This window comes from Mustela lutreola, chromosome 3, assembly GCF_030435805.1.
Source record: "Mustela lutreola isolate mMusLut2 chromosome 3, mMusLut2.pri, whole genome shotgun sequence".
NCBI lineage: Eukaryota > Metazoa > Chordata > Mammalia > Carnivora > Mustelidae > Mustela > Mustela lutreola.
This window is the reverse complement of record NC_081292.1, coordinates 835,404-853,441: the sequence shown is the minus strand read 5'-3', so window position 1 is coordinate 853,441 and position 18,038 is coordinate 835,404. Positions and strand designations below refer to the sequence as shown.

Genomic DNA, 18,038 nt, shown 5'->3' with positions numbered 1-18,038 from the left:
AGGCTGTCCCGGAGCAGACCTCCGCGGGGTGGGCCTCCGCCTCGCTGCTGCTCAGTCAGCTTTCTCTGCCCTGAGACATGCGGCCACAGGCTAGTGTCTTCTCCGAGGCCCTGCTGCTCCGCCCCTGGCCGAGCACTGAGCCTGAGGCAGCGGCCCCGACCAGACCCCCACGCACACCCGACCCCAGAACAAAAACGCAAGACAGGACCCACCGGAGGTTGGAATTGCTTTTATTGGGGTGGGCAGTGCAAGCTCACCCGTGGTCAGGTTAGTTCTCTGCCCTCACGGAGGCGGCCAGAACCCCGCTGCTTCACGCGCTGCCGCCTGGGTTAGTGGGACATGCAAAGCTTCGTCAGAGGGTTGAGGCGGGGCGGGGAGCGGGGTGGAAGCCACCAAGGTGGCCCTGGGCCCGGCAGCAGTCTCCCCGGAGACAGGCAGGAAGCCCCCGGGGCGGGGCCACAGGGGGGCAGAGCCCACAGGAGCCCCATCATACCCAGGCTGGCCCCGGGCTGGCGCGCCCGAGAGCTGGGCCGTGGGGAGTCTCCCCGGAGGGTCTCCCTCCCACCCCAGATCTGGGGCCCCGGGGCCGGGGTGGGGGAAGGACACTGAAGGCACTTACTGGGGGCTGAGGCCTGGGGTCTTGGGACAGTGTCAGTGGGGGTGGAGGAGGCAGGGTCCACAGCTTGCCAGGGGCCAGCTGGCTCTGCACACTGGACCCTGCTCTTCCCGTGGTGAAGGGGCTTCTCCGGGCAGGCTCGAAGAGACGGCTGACCCAGGACCGCCCGCCCGCCCCGGCAGGGCCCGCTGAGCACGGAGGTCAGTCCCGGAAACAGGAGAGAAAGCTGGTGGTGAGGGCTCTGCCGGTGAGGGGGGCCGCCCCCGCCTCCCCGAGCTGCTAGGACCGGTGTCTGGTGTCAGCGAGCCCGGCGAGCAGGGCCGGCAGAACCGGGCCCTGACAACACCCTCCCTGGAGGCCCAGAAGGGCTGGGCTGGGGGCCTGGCTCGGGACCCTCCAAGGCACCTGGCTGGGGCGAGTGGCAGGCAGACAGGAGCAGGAGGCCTGCAGGATGAGGGGGTCCGAGGGGCCCAGCTGGCCCCTCCCCCAGACACAGGCTGTCTGAACAGGAAACAGATACTAACGTATTAGTCTCGTTGGTTCTTTTTGGTTAAAGTTGAGGCACCGCTTGGGAGGAAGACACCTTTAGACACGCAAGACCCAGCACCTGGGCGGGGAACCTGGCCACATGCAGAGCGGGGGGGGCGGGGCGCGGGCAGCCGGTCAGGCTGCTGCAGACTCGGGGCCCCCCAGGGAGGGTGCGGGCCCGGAGGCGTAGCGGCGGCCGTAGCCTGAGGAAGAGTAGGAGGATGAAGAGAAGGTCATGGAGAAGCCGGAGCCGGTGGCGTCGAAGCTGCCTCGGCGGGAGCCGGCCCGGGAGCCGGTGCGTGAGCCGGAGCGCGAGCCGGCCGTGGAGCCCGAGCCACTGATGCTGTACGGGCTGTAGTAGCCCTTGGTGGACTGGGTGGCGGCCTCCAGCAGCCGCAGCCCCGTGCCCTCCTCCACCATGCTGCGGTCCAGTGCGTCCTTGTACGAGATCTTCAGCTTGGTCTTGGGGCAGGTGAGGTACTTGGAGTAGGCGCCAACGTCACGCAGCTTCTGGGCGGTGCGGGCGTCCACCATGCCACGCTGCAGGGCCTCGTCCAGGGGCACGCGGCCCGGGGCGTCGGGCTCGATCAGGCCGCCGGTCAGGTACTGCACCTCCAGGAACCGCTGGCCCGCCTCATAGTACAGCCAGCCCTTCTTCAGGGCCTGCGCGGCTGACATCTTGGTCTTGGTACGCGGGTCCTCGAAGCCGCAGAAGGCCTTCTGCGCCAGGTTGATGCGGTCCACCATGATCTTGTCCACCAGGCCCTTGTTGACGGCGTCCGTGACGGGGAAGCGCTCGCCGGTGCTGGGGTCGAGGATGCCGCCCGTGCAGGCCTGGGCCTCCAGCAGCCGCTGCCCCGTGATGTTGTCCACAAGGCCGCGGTGCATGGCCTCTGTGATGGACACCTTCTCCAGCGTCTCCGTGTCCAGGATGCCGGCCACGGGGCCCGTCTCCTCCGTGGGGTCCGACCAGGAGGTCACCTGGGTCCTGGAGGGGGCAGGGCTGATGGGGTAGGAGGACGACGACCCCACGGAGGAAGAGCGGGAGCGGAAGCCGCCGGCGTTGCCCGAGAGCATGTCTGCGAACTCCGTGATGGAGAGCGTGCCGGCACGGTACTGGTCCAGCGCCGAGCGGTCGATCAGGTTCCTGGCGATGGCCTCATCGATGTCATACTGGCGGCCGGAGCGGCGGTCGGTGAGCATGGACTTGACCGCGCCGTCCGAGGAGGAGATGGTGACCTCCTCCCACTCGCACTCCTGCTCGGACAACTCCAGGTACGTCTGGTGGTCGATGAGCCCCTTGCGGTAAGCCTCGTACACGGACATCTCCTTGCCCGTCTCCGGGTCCACGATGACCACACGGCGCTTGCGCACGGAGGACTTGGAGGACGTCTTCCGCTCCCTCTTCTTCTCCTTCAGCGGCAGCAGGCGCAGCCCCGTGCCGGGGTCCTCCACGCAGCGCTCCATGAGCTGCAGGTACGTCAGGTTCTCCTCCGTGTTGGGGTCGAAGAAGCCCTTGGTGTCGTCACTCGGGTCCGTCAGGATCTCGTTCATCTCCTCGTCGAAGAGGCCGCGCTGGTAGGCCACGTCCACGGGCAGCCGGTGGCTCTCCTCGGGGTCGATGATGCCGCCCGTGGCGATCTGCGCCTCCAGCAGGCGGATGCCGTGGTCCTTCAGGATCAGACCCTTCTTCATGGCCTGGAACAGAGAGATGAGCTTCCCAGAGTATGGGTCCTTGTAGCCGGTGACCGCGCGCTCGGCCGACAGCAGCTTGTCCTTGAACTCGGGGCCCACAATGCCCATGCGCACGGCCTCCTCCACGGTCAGCTTGAGCCCCTTGATGGGGTCGATGACGTAGCCGGTGGCCGCCTGCGCCTCCAGGAGCTCGAAGGCCGTGCCGGGCCGGATGACGCCCTTCTTCATGGCCTGATACACCGACAGCCGCTCCTTGGTGGCGTCCACGAGGACGCCGGCGATGCAGCTGGTGCCCTCGAGGAACTTCTGCAGGTTCCTGCTGACCTCCTCCACGGATGCCAGCCCTTCCTGCAGCCGCAGCGCGGTCGCCTCGTCCATGACCTGCGAGCGCACCAGCTCCTCCACCGTGATCTGCTTGCGCAGGCCGCGGAAGGTCAGCTTGCGGGCGTCCGACAGGGGCAGGAGCAGCTGGCCGCTGGTCTCGTGGCGGCAACAGCGGCGCAGCAGTTGCGTGTAGCTGAGCCGCTCATCCGTGGACGGGTCCAGGTAGCTGCGCACTTCACTGGGCTCCGACAGCTGCTCGTACGTGTCCCTGTTGAGGTAGCCCCGCTGGTAGGCCACCTCCAGGGGCAGATGGAAGCCCAGGCGCGGGTCCACGATGCCGCCTGTGGCCAGCTGGGCGTCCAGCAGCCGCAGGGCCTCCTCCGCGGGGATCAGCTCCTTTTTCATGGCCTGGAAGAGCGAGATGGTCTGCTCCGTGTAGGGGTCACGGTAGCCGGTCACGGCCCGCTCCGCCGACAGCAGCCGGTCGTGCAGCTCGGGGCCCACCAGGCCCTTGCGCACGGCTTCATCTACGGTGAGCCGCTCGCCCTTCACGGGCTCCAGGAGGAAGCCCGTGGCCGCCTGCGCCTCCAGCAGGAGACGGGCCACCTCGGCACTCAGCAGCCCCTTCTTGAGCGCCTGGTAGATGGACAGCGTCTGCCTGGAGCCCGGCAGGTAGATGCCGGCCACGCAGCCCGTGCCGTACAGGTAGCGGGAAGCCGACTCCTCTTCCAGCACCTGGCGCAGGCTCTTGGTGCCGGCCCGGAGGAGCCCGTAGGTCTCGTGGGAGATGATGCGGGCCTCGTGGAGGTCCTCGGCCGTGAGGCGGCGACGGACGTAGTCGTAGGAAGCCAGGTTCTGCTGGCGGATGATCTCTGTCTTCTCGATGATCTCGATGATGATGACGATCATCCGCTCCTTGGTCACGCGGCCGGCCTGGAAGTCCGCCAGCAGCCGTGTGCGCTGCTCCTCCGGGATCAGGTCCGACTGCATCACCTCCCACAGCGACATCGTGGAGCTGCCATGGCCGCTGCCACCGGGGATGTCGATCTGCGTCTCCTCGAACGCCCGGCGCGTCTCCTCCTCCGTGTACACCTGCGTGGTCTCCACCACCTCCGTCCCCTCGGCGCCTCTAAGCGGCAGCAGGCGCAGCCCCGTCTCGGGGTCCTCCACGCAGCGCTCCAGGAGCTGCAGGTACGTCAGGTTCTCGTGAGTGTTGGGGTCGAAGAAGCCCTTGGTATCGTCACTCGGGTCGGCCAGGACGCGGTTCATGTCCTCGTCGAAGTAGCCGCGCCGGTAGGCCACGTCCACGGGCAGCCGGTGGCTGTGCACGGGGTCGATGATGCCGCCTGTGGCGATCTGCGCCTCCAGCAGCCGGATGCCGTGGTCCCTGAGGACTAGGCCCTTCTTCATGGCTTGGAAGAGGGAGATGGTGTTGCCCGAGTAGGGATCCTTGTAGCCAGTGACGGCCTTTTCGGCCGACAGCAGCTTTTCGTGCAGCTCGGGGCCCACGACGCCTGCCTTCACAGCCTCGTGGACGTACAGGCGCTGGTTCCGCACAGGGTCCACCAGGAAGCCAGTGGCCGCCTGTGCCTCGAGCAGGAGAGTGGCCGTGCTGGGCCGGAGCAGACCTCGCCGCATGGCCTCGTAGATGGTCACCTTCTCCTTGGAGCTCTCCAGGTAGATGCCAGCCAGGCACCCGCTGCCCTGCAGCAGTGTCCGCACGGAGTTCAACTCCGACAGGTCCTTCACTGAGGTCCTGCCATCCTTGAGCTGCTCAAACTGGGTGCTGCTGAGGACCCCGGAGGCCACGAGCTCGCTGGCCGGCACCGGGGCACGCAGGCCGCTGAAGGACAGCCTCTCTCGCCGCACAGTCTCCACCTCCTCCACGATGGTGATGAGGATCTTGATGACTTTCTCCACCGTGACTGTGCCTGTCCGGAACTGGCGCACCAGTTCCTGTCTCTGCTCTGCTGTGAAGTACTCAGAGCTTAGCAGCTCCCACACAGTCACTGTCCTGCCCTTGAAGCTCCCCACAGGCACCTCCACAGGAGTCTTCTGGAAGGTCTCCTGGGCCTGCAGCTCGGAGCAGAGCCCCTCGCGCCGGGCCTGGGCGGCCTTCTCCGAGACCGGCAGCAGGCTCAGCCCCGTGAGCTGGTCGGGCCGGCACTGCTGCTGGAGCTGCCCATAGGTGACGGGCTCCTGAGAGGTAGGATCGCGGTAGGTTCTGGCTTCTTCCCCGGGTGCTGATAGGGTTCGGCGGGTCTCTTCATCCAGGTAGCCTCGGGCACAGGCCACGTCCACGGGCACGCGGTGGCTCTTGCTCGGGTCCACGATGCCGCCAGTGGCCAACTGGGCATCGAGCAGGCGCAGGCCCTGCTCCCGGGGGATGAGGCCCTTCTTTAGGGCCTGGAACAGGGAGACGCTCTGCCCCGAATAGGGGTCCTTGTAGCCGGTGACGGCTTTCTCGGCGGACAGTAGCTTCTCGTGCAGCTCGGGCCCCACCAGGCCGGCACGCACCGCCTCGTCCACAGTGAGCCGGGCGCTCGTGGCAGGGTCAATGATGTGGCCGGTGCCAGCCTGGGCCTCCAGGAGAGCCACAGCCGCCTCTGGAGGCAGGAGGTCTTTCTTCAGGGCCTCATAGATGCTCACCTTCTGGCCCGCTTCCTCCAGCCACACCCCTGCGATGACGTTGGCACCTCGCAGGGCCTGCCGCACGGAGTCCACGTCTGCCACCTCCCGCACGGATCGCTCGCCCCGCTGTAGCTGGCAGAGGAGATCGCGGTCGATGACCCCGCTCTCCAGCAGCTCCGCGGCGGGCACCAGGGCGCGCAGGCCCTCGAAGCAGAGCTGGCCCTTCTGCTCGTGCTCCTCCACCACCGTGATGACCATCTTGATGATCTTCTCCACTGTGACCTTGCCCGTGCGGAACTGCCGCAGGAGGTCCCGCCGCTGCTCTGCTGTGAAGTACTCGGAGTTGATGAGCTCCCAGATGGTCACCGTCCTGCCCTGGAACCTACCAAAAGGAGCAGACACGGTGGCCTTCTCGAACACGTCCCGGGCCTCGGAGTCTGTGTAGACCAGCTCGCCACCCCTGGCAGCCTGATCCGTGAGCGGCAGGAGGCGCAGCCCCGTGTCGGGGTCCTCCACGCAGCGCTCCAGGAGCTGCAGGTACGTCAGGTTCTCGTGCGTGTTGGGGTCAAAGAAGCCCTTGGTGTCGTCACTCGGGTCGGCCAGGACGCGGTTCATGTCCTCGTCGAAGTAGCCGCGCCGGTAGGCCACGTCCACGGGCAGCCGGTGGCTGTGCACGGGGTCGATGATGCCGCCCGTGGCGATCTGCGCCTCTAGCAGGCGGAGACCGTGGTCGCGGACGATCAGGTCCTTCTGCATGGCCTGGAAGAGGGAGATCTGCTCCCCCGTGTACGGGTCGGTGTAGCCGGTGACGGCGCGCTCCGCCGACAGCAGCTGGTGGTGCAGCTCTGGGCCTACCACGCCCTCCTTCACGGCCTCCTGGACAGTCAAGCGCCGGTTGTGCACCGGGTCCAGGAGGAAGCCTGAGGCGGCCTGGGCCTCGAGCAGGATGAGTGCCGTGCCTGGGCTCAGCAGCTGCCTCTGGAGGGCCGCGTAGACGCTCAGCTTCTCGTCGGTGGGCTTCAGCAGCAGCCCCGCCACGCCGCTGCGGCCCTGCAGGTAGCGGCGCACGTCCTCCCGCTGGGCGAGCTCGGCCACCGTCGTGCGGCCCTGGGCCAGCCGCTGTAGCTCCTCCGAGCTCAGGACTCCCACCTCCTGCAGCCGCTGGGCCGGCACCTTCCGCCGCAGGCCGTCAAACGCGAGCTCGGGCTCCGCCTCCGCAACCGGGCCGTCGGGCGCGTCCCGGCCGTTGGGCAGGGCTTTGGCGGTCACGGCCTGCGCGGCGGCGATCTCCTCGGACTGCGCCTGCGCGGCGCGGTGCTCCTCCTCCAGGCGCTGCAGCCGCTCCCGCAGCCGCCGGTTCTCCTCCGCCAGCAGCTCCTCCTGCTGCCGCCGCTGCTCCTGCAGCCGCTGGAGCTCCTCCTGCTGCCGCCGCGCGCCCTCCTCGGCCTCGCGCTGCCGCTGCCGGGCCTCCTCCATGCTGGCCAACAGCTGCTGCTTCTCCTGCTCCATCTGCTGCCGCTGCCGCTGCTGCTCCTCACGCAGCTTCTGCGCCTTGGCCACCTCGTCCTGGAAGAGCCGCTCCAGCTTGGCCTTCTCCTCCTCGACGAAGCGCTCGCGCTGCAGCAGGCGGTCCTTCTCGGACAGGAAGCTCTCCTGCAGGGCCCGCGTCTCCTGCAGCAGCTGCTCCTGCTGCACCACCTGCATCTGGGAAGGAGGGGAGGGGACAGTCAGGGACGCCGGGGCCCGCCTGAGAGCAGCCCCCCTGCCCCGGGGCCCACCCACTTGCGCGTGGACGGCAGGTCGGTACCTCCTCGGACTTGTGCTGGAGCAACGCGGCCTCCTCCTTGAGCTTCTCCTTCTCGCGCTCCAGCTCGGCGATGGCGGCCCGGAGGCGCTCGGCGTCCTGGTCGCTCTGCTGCCGCTGGATCTCCAGCGTGTGCACTAGCGTCACCTTCTCCTGCGTGGCGAGCTCCGTGCGGTGCAGCTTCTCGCCGATCTCCTCCGCCTGCTTGCGGAAGCGCTGGGCGTCCTCCTCGGCGCGGGCCTGGGCCCGGCTCATCTCGGCCACGCGCATCTTGAGGCGCTCGGCCTCGGCGCTCATCTCCAGCTGCCGCTGCCGCTCGGCCTCCAGGGTGCGCTGGAAGCCCTGCGTCTCCTGCACCAGCTGCTGCGCCATCTGCTCCTTGTCCTCCTGCAGCTGCCGGGCCTGCTCCTGGGCCAGCTCCTTCTGCTGCTGCAGCAGCTCCGCCTCCGCCTTGAGGCGCGTGGCCTCCTGCACCGCCTGCATCTTCTCCTTGAGCATCTTCTCGGCCAAGGCCCGCTGCTGCGCCAGGTCCTCCTCCGCCAGCTGCCGCAGCCGCGCCGCCTCCTGGGCTGCCACGCTCAGCCGCGCCGCCTCCTCCGCCACCTGCTTCATCTTCTCGGCCTCCTCCTGCAGGAAGCGCTGCGTGTTGTCCTTGTCGCGCAGAATGAGCGCACGGTTCTCCGCCTCGATGCGCGCCTTGAGCTTGCCCAGCTCCTCCATCTGCACGCGCACGGAGAAGAGCTCCTCCTCCACCTGGCTGCGCTGGCGGGCGGCCTCTGTCACCTCCGCCTTCAGCCGCTGCAGCTCCTCATCCAGGATGCTCTTCTGGTGGTCGGTCTCCTCCAGCTGCAGCCGCAGCGCCGTCAGCTCCTGCTCCACCTGCGCCTTCTGCCGTAGGGTCCGCTCCGCGAACTGCTTGTGCTTCTCCATCTCTGCGTCCGCCACCTGCTTCTGCTTCAGCGCCGCCTGCTCGGCCTGCGCGCGCCGCGCCGCCTCCTGCTCCGCGTCCTTGCGCAGCTTCTCCGCGTCCGCCTGTGCGCGCGCCCGGGCCTGCGCCTGCTCCTCCGCCGACTGCTTCAGCCGCTCCGCCTCCTCCACTTGCCGCCGCGACTGCGCCGCCTCCCGCTCCGCGCGCTCCCGCGCCTCCTCCGCCTCCTCGGCCGCCCGCCGCGCCGCCTCGGCCTCAGCGCGCAGCCGCTCCAGCTCGCTCTGCTCGTGCTGCAGCGTCTGCTGCAGCTCCTGCTCCTTCTGCTGCACCGCGAACGCGTGCGCCTTCTCCTCCGCCTGCAGCCGCTTCTGCGCCGCCTCCCGCGCCAGCTGCAGCTGCCGCGCCGACTCCTGCTCCGCGCGCTCGCGCAGCCGCCGCGCCTCCTCCACCTTGGCCTTGAGCCGCTCCACCTCCTCCAGCGCCGACTTGCGCTGTCGCGCCGCCTCCTCCTCGGCTGCCAGGCTCTTCTGCACGCGCTCCTCGGCCTCACGGCGCCGCTGCTCCTCCTCGGCCGCCAGCTGCCGCTGCCGCGCGGCCTCCAGCTCAGCCTGCTCCTTGCTGCGCAGCGTGTCCTCCGCATGGCTGCGGATGCGGCCCAGCTCCAACTCCAGCTCCGCCTTCCCGGCGGCCGCCTTCTCGAAGCTCGCCTTGAGGGCCAGGATCTCCTCCTCCACCTGCCGCCGCTGCCGCACCGTGTCCTCCACCAGCCCCTTCTGCCGCTCCAGCTCGCTCTCGGACGCCTTGCGCAGCTGCGCCAGCCGCTCCTCGATGTCCGCCTTGTGCTGGGCCGCCTGCTCCTCCAGCCGCCGCCGCTGGAAGGCCTCGTCCTCCGCCAGGCGTCGCAGACGCTCGTTCTCCGCCTCCTTCTCCTTGAGCGCGATCTCCGCTTCGGTCTTGAGCCGCGTGGCCTCGCTGATGGCAGCCAGCTTCTCGGCCAGCACCCGCTCCGCCTCGGCCCGCTGGCGAGCGGCGTCCTCCTCGGCCAACTGCCGCTGCCGCTTGGTCTCCTCCGCCAGAGCGCGCAGGCGGGCAGCCTCCTCGGCCAGCTCGCGGAACCGGCCAGCCTCGGCCTCCAGCCTCTGTTTGGACTTCTCGCTGGTGGAGCGCGACTCCTCCTCGGCGCGCGCCTTGCTGGCCAGCAGCACCTCCATCTCGGCCCGCACCTTGGCCAGCTCGGCCTCCAGCTCCTGGCGCTTCTGCGTTGCCGCGCCCGCCTCGCGCTGCAGCCGCGCCAGCTCCTCCTCCAGCAGCTGCCGCTGCTGCTCCCCCTGCTCCGTCTCGGCGCGCAGCCGGATCAGCTCCTGCTCCGCCACCAGGCGCTGCTGGGCGGTGCCCTCCGCCAGCTGCCGCTGCTTCTCCAGCTCCTGCTCCGCCAGCTCCCGCTGCCGCACGGCCTGCTCCTCCGCCTTGCCGCGGCGCCGGGCCTCGCGCTCCGCCTCCTCCTTCTGCTTCTCTGCCTCGGCCTGCGCCAGGCTCTTCTGCTGCGCCACCTCCTCCGCCTGGAGCCGCAGCCGCAGCGCCTCGTTGGCCTTCAGCCGCCAGCGCTCCAGCTCCTGCTCCGCCTCCTCCCGGGCGCGCTCGGCCTCCGCCTGCTGCTGCGCGTGCCGCTCCGCCTCCTCCCGCAGCTGCGCCACGGCCACGTGCTCCTCCTGCAGCGTGCGCTCCAGCTGCGCCGTCTTCTCGGCGAAGGAGGCCCGCTTGCTCTGCAGCTCTGCCTCCGCGCTGCGCTGCGCCGTCTCCAGGGCCACCTGCACCTGGCGCGCCCGCTCTGCCTCCGCCTGCCGCAGCCGCCGCTCTGCCTCCTCCGCCTGGAGCCGCAGCTCCTCCAGCGCCTGCACGGCCCGCTGTTTCTCCCGGGCCGCCTCGGCCTCCGCCTTCACGCGCAGGGCCAGCTCGGCCTCTGCCTGCCGCTTGCGCTGGCTCTCATCTTGCACCTGCCGCCGTAGGCGCTCCGCCTCCTCCTGCGCCTGACGCTTCTGCGCCTCCGCTTCCTCCGCCCGCGCACGCAGGGCCTGCAGCTCGCCCTCAGCCCCACCGCGCTGGCGCTCGGTGGTCTCCAGCTGCAGGCGCACCACGCGGATCTCCTCCTCGATGCGCAGCCGGCTGCGCTCGGCCGCCTCCACCTGCCGGGCCTTGGCCTGGATCTCCGCCTCCGAGGTCTCCCGTAAGTGCTGCAGCTCCTCCTGAATGCTCCGCTTCTGCTGCTGTGCGTCTACCGCGGCCTCCTCCCGCCGCGCCACCTCCTCCTGCATGCGCCGCTGCAGCTCCTGCGCTTCACGCTCCGCCTGCGCCTTGGCCTGGGCGTGGGCCTCGGCCAACTGCCGCTGCTTCTCCAGCGCGGCCTCCACCTCCGCCAGCCGCTCACGCTCCTCTGCCCGCTGCTGCTCCGCCAGCCTCTGCGGCCACAGCAGAGAGGAGAGAACCAGAGACAGTGGTGAGCACACTGCGGGCTGCCGGACGCAGCACAGGACGCATCACCACCACAGTTCACTCCGACAGCGCGGGGTGGGGGGGGCGGGGATCGAGGAAGGACAGAGATCACAGCCCGGCGGAAGGAGACAGCGTGCACCCGCCCAGGGCACTCAGGACAGCGAGCGCAGCCTGGCCCCACCGTGCTCACCAGCCTGGGGAAGGAGGCCCAGGCGTCCTCCCCTCTTCCCGCAGACAGGCCATGGAGACAGACGGACAGGGAGAGAGAGAGAAAGAGAGCAAAGCAGGAAGTTCGCAGAGCCTGCGAGCTGCGCGCACCACATGGCCCTGCCCAAGACACGCTGACCACCAGCTGGCCTGGCTCTGGCCAGAGGGCCCCTGTCCCTGACCCAGGCCCGCTCCTGCAGCCCGGTGGACCGAGGAGGGGCAGGGCAGCTGTTGCGACAGAGCAGTCCCGAGGGGCTGCAGGCCTGCAGAGAGGAGGTGGGGTAGGCTAGACAGTGTACCCGCCAGGCAGCAGGAGGAACAGGAGAGGGAGCCACTGGGACCCTCCCTCCGCAGCCCCCAGGACGTCACACTCCCCAGCTCTTAGAGCAAGTGGCCGAGCACAGAGGCCACACAGAATCCCAAGGAGGAACACACATGCGCGTACACGCGCACACGCACACAGAGCCAGGAGAACACCTGGTGGGGGCGCGTGCCAACAGAGGAGGGGGACCAGCCACCGTGGGGAGAGCAGTGCAGCGCCAGGCCAAGGTGGGGCAGGCCGTGCTGCAGGGGAGGGTGTTGACGGGAGGGGAGGGGGTTGGCAGGAGGGGAGGGGACAGAGCTGAACTACGGGGTCTCACATGGGTTTCTAGGGCAGCATCTGGGGGAGGGGGCAGGAGGTCAGCACACCCATCCCCCAGGCCCTACCTCCTCCTCCTCCATGCGGCGCAGAGTTTCACTGATGAACTTGATGTACTGACTGGTGAGGGTGGTCAGCTCGCTGTACCTCGTGCGCAGGTCTACGTACTGTGGAGGAGGGGGCAGCCAGGGTCAGGCCTGCAGGGGGCCACGGGCCCAGGCAGCCCACCCGGCCCCACCAGCCCCACCCCCGGCCCACCTCCTGGATGACACTCTCAGAGCCGGACTGGACCTTGGGCTTCTTGGCCGGGGAGGCCACCGGCTCCAGCTGCGCCTTGTACGTGACCAGCTGCAGCTCATAGTCCTATGAAGACAAGCGAGTTGGCCACCAGCTTCCTGCTCCCCTCCCGCTGCGCCTCACCGTACCTTGGGCTTCTGCCAGGGTGGCCTGCGCCCAGGGCACCTCCTCTGCGGAGCCTCACCTTGATAGCGTTGATGTACTGCTTCGCCAGGCGCTGGCACTCCTCCACCTTCTCCCCGTGCTGCTCGATCTCCTCCAGCAGGGCCTGGGAGGGGAGGGCGGTCAGCAGCCGCCCGCGTCCCCCCACGGCCCCCACCCCGGCCCCGCTCCGCCCGCACCCACCTTCTCCTGCCGCAGCTGCTCCCGCACCGCCTGGCTGTCAGCCAGAGGCACGGCCTGGATCTGCTCCTGCCGCCGCTTGGCGTCCCGCAGCCAGGCATCCAGCGGGTCGGCGCTCTCGCGGTAGTAGCGCAGCTGCCGGCCCAGCTGCTCCAGCTCACGCAGCCGCACATCGGTCTGGCTCAGCACCGCCTGCCAGCGCTCCAGCAGCGGTGCGACCCGCTCGCGCCAGCGCTCCACCTCCACGTCCCGCTCGCCATGCTGCCGCTGCAGCCGCTCGCCCACTGCCTGCGCCCCCCGCAGCTCCTCCCGCAGGGCATCAAACACGGGCTGCTGGGCTTCGGCCTGGCCCCGGAGCTTCTGTAGAGGGTCGGGTGTGGTCTCAGCCCCGGAGCTCCGCCCCTGGCCCCCAGGGCACAGCCCACTCCAGCCTCCTGACCAGGCCCTGGCCCCGCCCCCGCCCCACCTTCAGGGCAGCCTTGGTGGCCTCCAGCTCAGGGAGGGTGGCGGGCACAGCCTGGGCCTCCTTGAGCTGCTCCTCGTGGGCCCTGAGCACCTCCTCAGCGCCCTGCGTGCTGCGGATCACCAGACTGATGGTCTTGAGCCTGCGGGGAGAGGGGGCTCAGCACCAGTCCCCGCACAGCGGACCACAGGACTCCTGTGGTCACAGGTGCCCGCAAGATGAACAGAGGCCTCAGCGAGAGGGTGGCTGGGGTGCTCGGGGACCCAGGGACGCGCCAGCTCCGACTGAGTCCTGGAGACAGCTGTGCTGTCCAGAGAAAGCCCTGGGCCCTGGGAGAAGCTCTCAGCCTTCCAGGTCCAAAATTGGGTAAAGGGTGACACCACGTACCACAGGGTGATGTTTCTGACCTATCTGCCTTTGTGCAGAAAGGACAAGTAACACTTGGACGGGCTATTTACGACACAGACGTTACAGAAGGACCACGGGCCCTGGGAGCCAGTCCGTGATGAGACCGAGGGAAGGTGCAGAGAACCGCATGCCACCCTTCCCGGGGGTCAGAGCCCCCTGAGGTCCGCGCGGGAGCGAGTCGCAAGGGGCCGGCAGAGGAAGGGGCCTGGGAAGGGCTGCATTTCCCCCGAGACGCAGGAGTGAGTGCGGACTCGGGAGGTGGGCTGCAGCCTCCAGGAAGACCTCAGCCTCAGGCCCGCTCCCCGCGGCGCCCCACCTGCGTGCCCTCTGCAGCTCCTCATCCCCACCCGGCACCAAGACTGGCGCCCAACCCTGGCCAAGCCCCCGTCTGAACCTCATGGGTCACGGGCCACCTCCCCTTCCTCCCCCGGCCCACACACCCACAAGTCCCATGCCTCAGTGAGCTGTACTGAACCCCCTTCCCACGTCAGGTCACCAGCAATCCCCACCTTTGGGACACATCAGGGCTGTGCCCTCTGGCCACATCCACACCCACCAACCTGGTCCACACCCGCCCCTCGGCCAGAACACTCAGCAGACCCTTCCTCCTGGCCCCCATCCGCCTGTCCTCCAGCGCACAGCGCGCAGGCCCCCCACCCTCGCAGCTCCTGGCCACCCATAGGCTCACGCACTTCTCCAGGTAGATGGCAGACAGGCTGCGGACCTGCTCCAGCTTGCCCAGGGTGAGCTCCAGCTCCGAGCGCAGAGTGGGGGCGGCGGGGGACGGCTCCGGCAGGGCCAGGACCTTCTCGGCCTCGGCGGACAGCCGGGCGACCCCCTTGCCCAGCCCCTCCACCTCCGCCTGTGCTTTCTGGGGAGAAACCGCGCAGTGTTAGCTGACTTGAGGAGCCCCACACCCAGCACCCGGGGAAGACTAGGGAGGGCAGGGTGGGAGGGGCGCGGGGGGGGGGGGCAGGGGCCTGCCTGCTGCTCTGCGATGCGCTGGGCGCACTCCCGCGCAGGCTCCTCGTCCAGCGGCAGCCGCAAGCGGTGCACCGTGCGGGTCTCACAGGCCTCCAGCTGCAGCCGGATGTCCTTGAGCTCGGAGATGCACTGCTGGCAGCGGGACTCCTCCTGTGCACCTGGGGACGCGTGCTGCTCAGGGGCCTGCCCGGCCTGTCCCCCAAGCCTCCCCACCCCCCGCACAGCTCCCACCACTCAGGCCCCCCGCCGCAGGTCTGCTGCCGCCTACCTTGCTCCGCACTCTGCAGCAGCTGCTGGTAATGGCGGCTGCAGGAGCCATAGTCCCGCTCGGCCTGGAGCCGGTCCTCAGGCCCAAAGCTGCTGGCATCCTGACTGTCCCGCAGGAAGGCCTGGTAGTGCAGCTCTAGGCTGCGCAGGGCTTGCCGCTGCTCCTCCGGCTTCAGCGTCCGGAACTGCAGGCGGCACCAGGGGCTGAGCGTGGGCAAGGGGCAGCTGGCCCGCGAGGTACCTCCCGCCCTTCCCCCGCCCCACACGGCCCCGTGGGTGACTCCTACCGTGACCAGGGACCAGGAGCGGATGAGCTGCAGGTCGCGGCTGAGGCTCTGCCATGCCAGCAGACTCTTCATGTCCACGTGCAGCTGGTGCCACAGAGTGACCAGGGCCTGGTGCTGGGCCTCCAGCCTGCGGGTCAGTGCGCGGTCAGAGTCGTGGGGGCACCCGCCCAGGGCCACCTGCTGCAGCTGCCAGCCCCCCACCTACCCACCTGGTGACGGCCTCCTGGGCCTCCTGGTTGGGCGGAGGCACGAGGAAGCACACGGAAGGCACGGCGGCCTCGCTGCCGGAGCTGCTGAGCACCTTCCAGTGGGACGGCTGCGCGGCGCCCAGCAGCTGACACTCGTCGCCCTTGTGCACGGTCACCTGCGGGAGCCGCAGCGGTCACAGAGCGGTCGTGCGGCCCCCCACTGGGCCCCGCCTGGGGTGCCCTCTGCCCGGTCCTCACCTCTGCCTGCTTGTAGTCGCACGCGGCCAGCAGCGGCACACGGCCCCGCACGGGCTGTGCTAGGTTTCGGGGCTTCAGCTGCACGATGGCCTTGGCCCGCTTGGCCAGGCCTGAGAGGTGTGCCCTGTACTCATTCAGCTGGTCCTTCTCATCCTGCCAGGGAGAGAAGGCTCAGAGTCCACGATCCAGGAGGTAAGACCGGGGTAGCAACCCAGGGCTCGGCCCCCAACACATCCTGCTGACCCTCCTTTCTTCCCGGCCCAGACTCTGCACCCCCCTCCCCTAGGGCCCCACGCTGGGCCCCCCAAGAGCAGCCCTAGCCACGCCTGGCCACACGATGTCCTCCCCCCATGGAAGGTCATCCACCTCCGCCCATCTCACTCCTCCACGGGTCCAAAGCCTACCGAGGACTGTCAGAGGCTGTGGTCAGTCTATCTGGGAACCGCCCGGGTCTCGTGCCTCTGCCAGAAGACCCCCTGGCCTTCGCTGCCCCCAATTTCTGCTCCCAGGGGCCCCCAGCCAGCAGGACTGTCCAGTGTCCTTCCCTGTGCCCCCCCGCCAAGCCCGCCCCTGCCCCAGGGCACATGGGCACCAGACCCAGACGCCTCTCTGCCAGCTGACCGTGCCAGTGGTGGGGTGGCTGACCAGGTCTCTGCTCGCTCTGGAGGCTCAGGTGACGAGCTCACATTGCTCTAGCTGCCACCCCACCACCACTCCACGACCCAGCACTAACCTCTGAGTGCCCCCACGGCCCCGTCCCGCGCTGCCGACCGACCCCCGTCTGGTCTTCCCCCACCGGCACCCTGGTCCCCCCCACTGCTGCACGCCCACCCCCACAGGGACCCTCACGAAGCAGCCGTGCAGCACAGACTCTGAGCCAGCCTCTCCGGGCTCCCGGTGGGGGGGGGCCCGCACTCCCCCCACGGCCACAGCTGCCTCTGCCAGGCCGTTGCATCCTGGAAGGGGACGGCCACCTGCCCTCACGGCTCCGGGCCCCATAGCCCTACTCATCACCCCGGGCTGGCTGAGGCCTGTGCTCCCTCACCTGGGCGTCCTGCAGCAGGTCCTCCAGGCGCGTGACGGTGACAGAGCGGTCACAGGTGTACTTCCTGCGCAGCGTCTCCTGCAGCTTCCGGAGCTGCTCCTCGGTCTCCCGCACATCTGAGAAGAACTGGGAAGGAAAGAGGGTCACATGGGGCCCAGGGGCCTCCGGCTGCAGAGGACTGACGCGAGCCCCGCAGGACCGCGCCGACCCAGCTTCGCCCCTGCAAACGGACACGGGGAGGGGCCCTGCACCCCCTGCTGCGGTCTGGGGCCCCTTGGGGACGCCGCAGCTGACTCGGGAGGAGCCCGTTCTCACCTGGAAGTAGGCCGTGTTCTCCTTCAGGTGCGTCTCGATGCAGCAACACAGCTGTAGCATCCAGCTCCACTGGGTCTGCAGGGCTGCCTGAAAGGACTGCGCCCCCCGTCGACCCTCAGGCTCCCCGTCGGCCGTGGCTGACCCCACGGCCTGCCCGCACACCCCCCGTGGCCGCCAGGGTCCTCGGGGCAGTCCCCCACGGCCACCACGGTCCCCGCGGCCGTCCCCCACGGCCTGCCCACCCCCCCCCCGTGCCCACGAGGGGCCCTGGCCCACCCCACCTCCACTGTGGGCCGAGCAGGGTGCCCCTCCCGCAGCAGCCGGTCCCCGGTGCTCTGAATCTCCTTGATTTTCTTCTCCCGCAGCTCCAGCTCACGCATCAGGGCCTGACATGGAGGCAGAAGGCTCAGGAATGGTGTCGGGCCCTCGCCAGGGTCCACCAGTCTCCCATAAGCGTCCCCCCACCAGCCAGCACCCGGTGACCCCACAGGGGCAGGACAGTCCTGGAAGATTCCGGAAGGCGGCCTCACCGAGTAGCTCTCCTTCTTGGCAGCCATGTTGGAGTTGCGCTCCCCCCAGTCGAAGCCCACCTCCTCCTCCTCCTTCTCACTGAGCCACATCAGCTCCTTGGTGGCCGCCGCCACAAAGCCATGCAGGCTCTCCAGCCAGCGGAGACGGGCCTTGGAGGAGTTCTGCGGGGCGGCGAGAGCCCGTCAGCGGATCCCACCGTCCGGTCCCTCTGTCCTGTCCCCGCCGTCCCCGTCCCCAGCCGCAGCCGGCACTCACCAGGAGCTTGGCGTACTGCAGGTCCAGCCGGCCCAGGCAGTCTCTGTAGGCGCCGCGGGGGGCCGGGGCGAGCTGGCCCTGCGGGAGATGGAAGCGGTGACGCTTACCGTGGCCAGGACCCACACCCTCACCCCAACGGCCCGCCCCTGGGCGCCCGCGCACCTCGTCGGCTCGCGCCCGTTCAATCTTGGCACGGAACTCCTCGACGGACTGGTGCAGGCCACGGTGGCTGCCCAGCTGGGCCTCCACACTGGGCAGGTCCCCACCCCACTCCGCACTGTCCACCCGCCGCTGGTTCTCCTCCACCCAGGCCAGCAGGTCCTGCAAGTAGCGCAGCGTGACGTCCTCCAGCTCGGGGCGCCTCTGCGTGGTCTGCACCGACACCGGGGTCACGGGCGCCGCTACACCCGTCTTCAGCCGGAGGTTGTACTCGGTCCGGATGGCCACCAGGCGCTCGTGCAGGCGGTAGACCCTGGCGGCAGAGGGGGCGCGGGATGATGAGCCGGTCGCCAGAGCACCAGAGTCACCCCCACCC

General features: G+C 69.4%; 1 protein-coding gene across 18 annotated transcripts in view; it reads right to left on the bottom strand.

Annotated features, from left to right (window-relative positions):
• Positions 1 to 213: 213 nt before the first annotated feature.
• Positions 214 to 18,038, bottom strand: part of PLEC (plectin) — a 53,911-nt gene continuing 36,086 nt past the window's right edge. For 17 of the 18 annotated variants that reach the window (XM_059165501.1, XM_059165502.1, XM_059165500.1 and 14 more), the window contains 19 exons: positions 17,666 to 17,975; positions 17,504 to 17,581; positions 17,248 to 17,409; positions 16,999 to 17,103; positions 16,718 to 16,813; positions 16,403 to 16,528; positions 15,358 to 15,510; positions 15,121 to 15,275; positions 14,912 to 15,038; positions 14,626 to 14,809; positions 14,358 to 14,515; positions 14,066 to 14,244; positions 12,969 to 13,107; positions 12,506 to 12,862; positions 12,345 to 12,428; positions 12,122 to 12,226; positions 11,932 to 12,030; positions 7,602 to 10,982; positions 214 to 7,498 (listed from right to left, as the gene is read on the bottom strand). In XM_059165501.1, coding sequence (XP_059021484.1) covers positions 1,280 to 7,498; positions 7,602 to 10,982; positions 11,932 to 12,030; positions 12,122 to 12,226; positions 12,345 to 12,428; positions 12,506 to 12,862; positions 12,969 to 13,107; positions 14,066 to 14,244; positions 14,358 to 14,515; positions 14,626 to 14,809; positions 14,912 to 15,038; positions 15,121 to 15,275; positions 15,358 to 15,510; positions 16,403 to 16,528; positions 16,718 to 16,813; positions 16,999 to 17,103; positions 17,248 to 17,409; positions 17,504 to 17,581; positions 17,666 to 17,975 — 12,217 coding nt within the window. In that variant the 3' untranslated portion in view covers positions 214 to 1,279. The remainder of the gene's footprint in view (positions 7,499 to 7,601; positions 10,983 to 11,931; positions 12,031 to 12,121; positions 12,227 to 12,344; positions 12,429 to 12,505; positions 12,863 to 12,968; positions 13,108 to 14,065; positions 14,245 to 14,357; positions 14,516 to 14,625; positions 14,810 to 14,911; positions 15,039 to 15,120; positions 15,276 to 15,357; positions 15,511 to 16,402; positions 16,529 to 16,717; positions 16,814 to 16,998; positions 17,104 to 17,247; positions 17,410 to 17,503; positions 17,582 to 17,665; positions 17,976 to 18,038) is intronic. The other variant, XM_059165516.1, reaches the window with a different exon arrangement.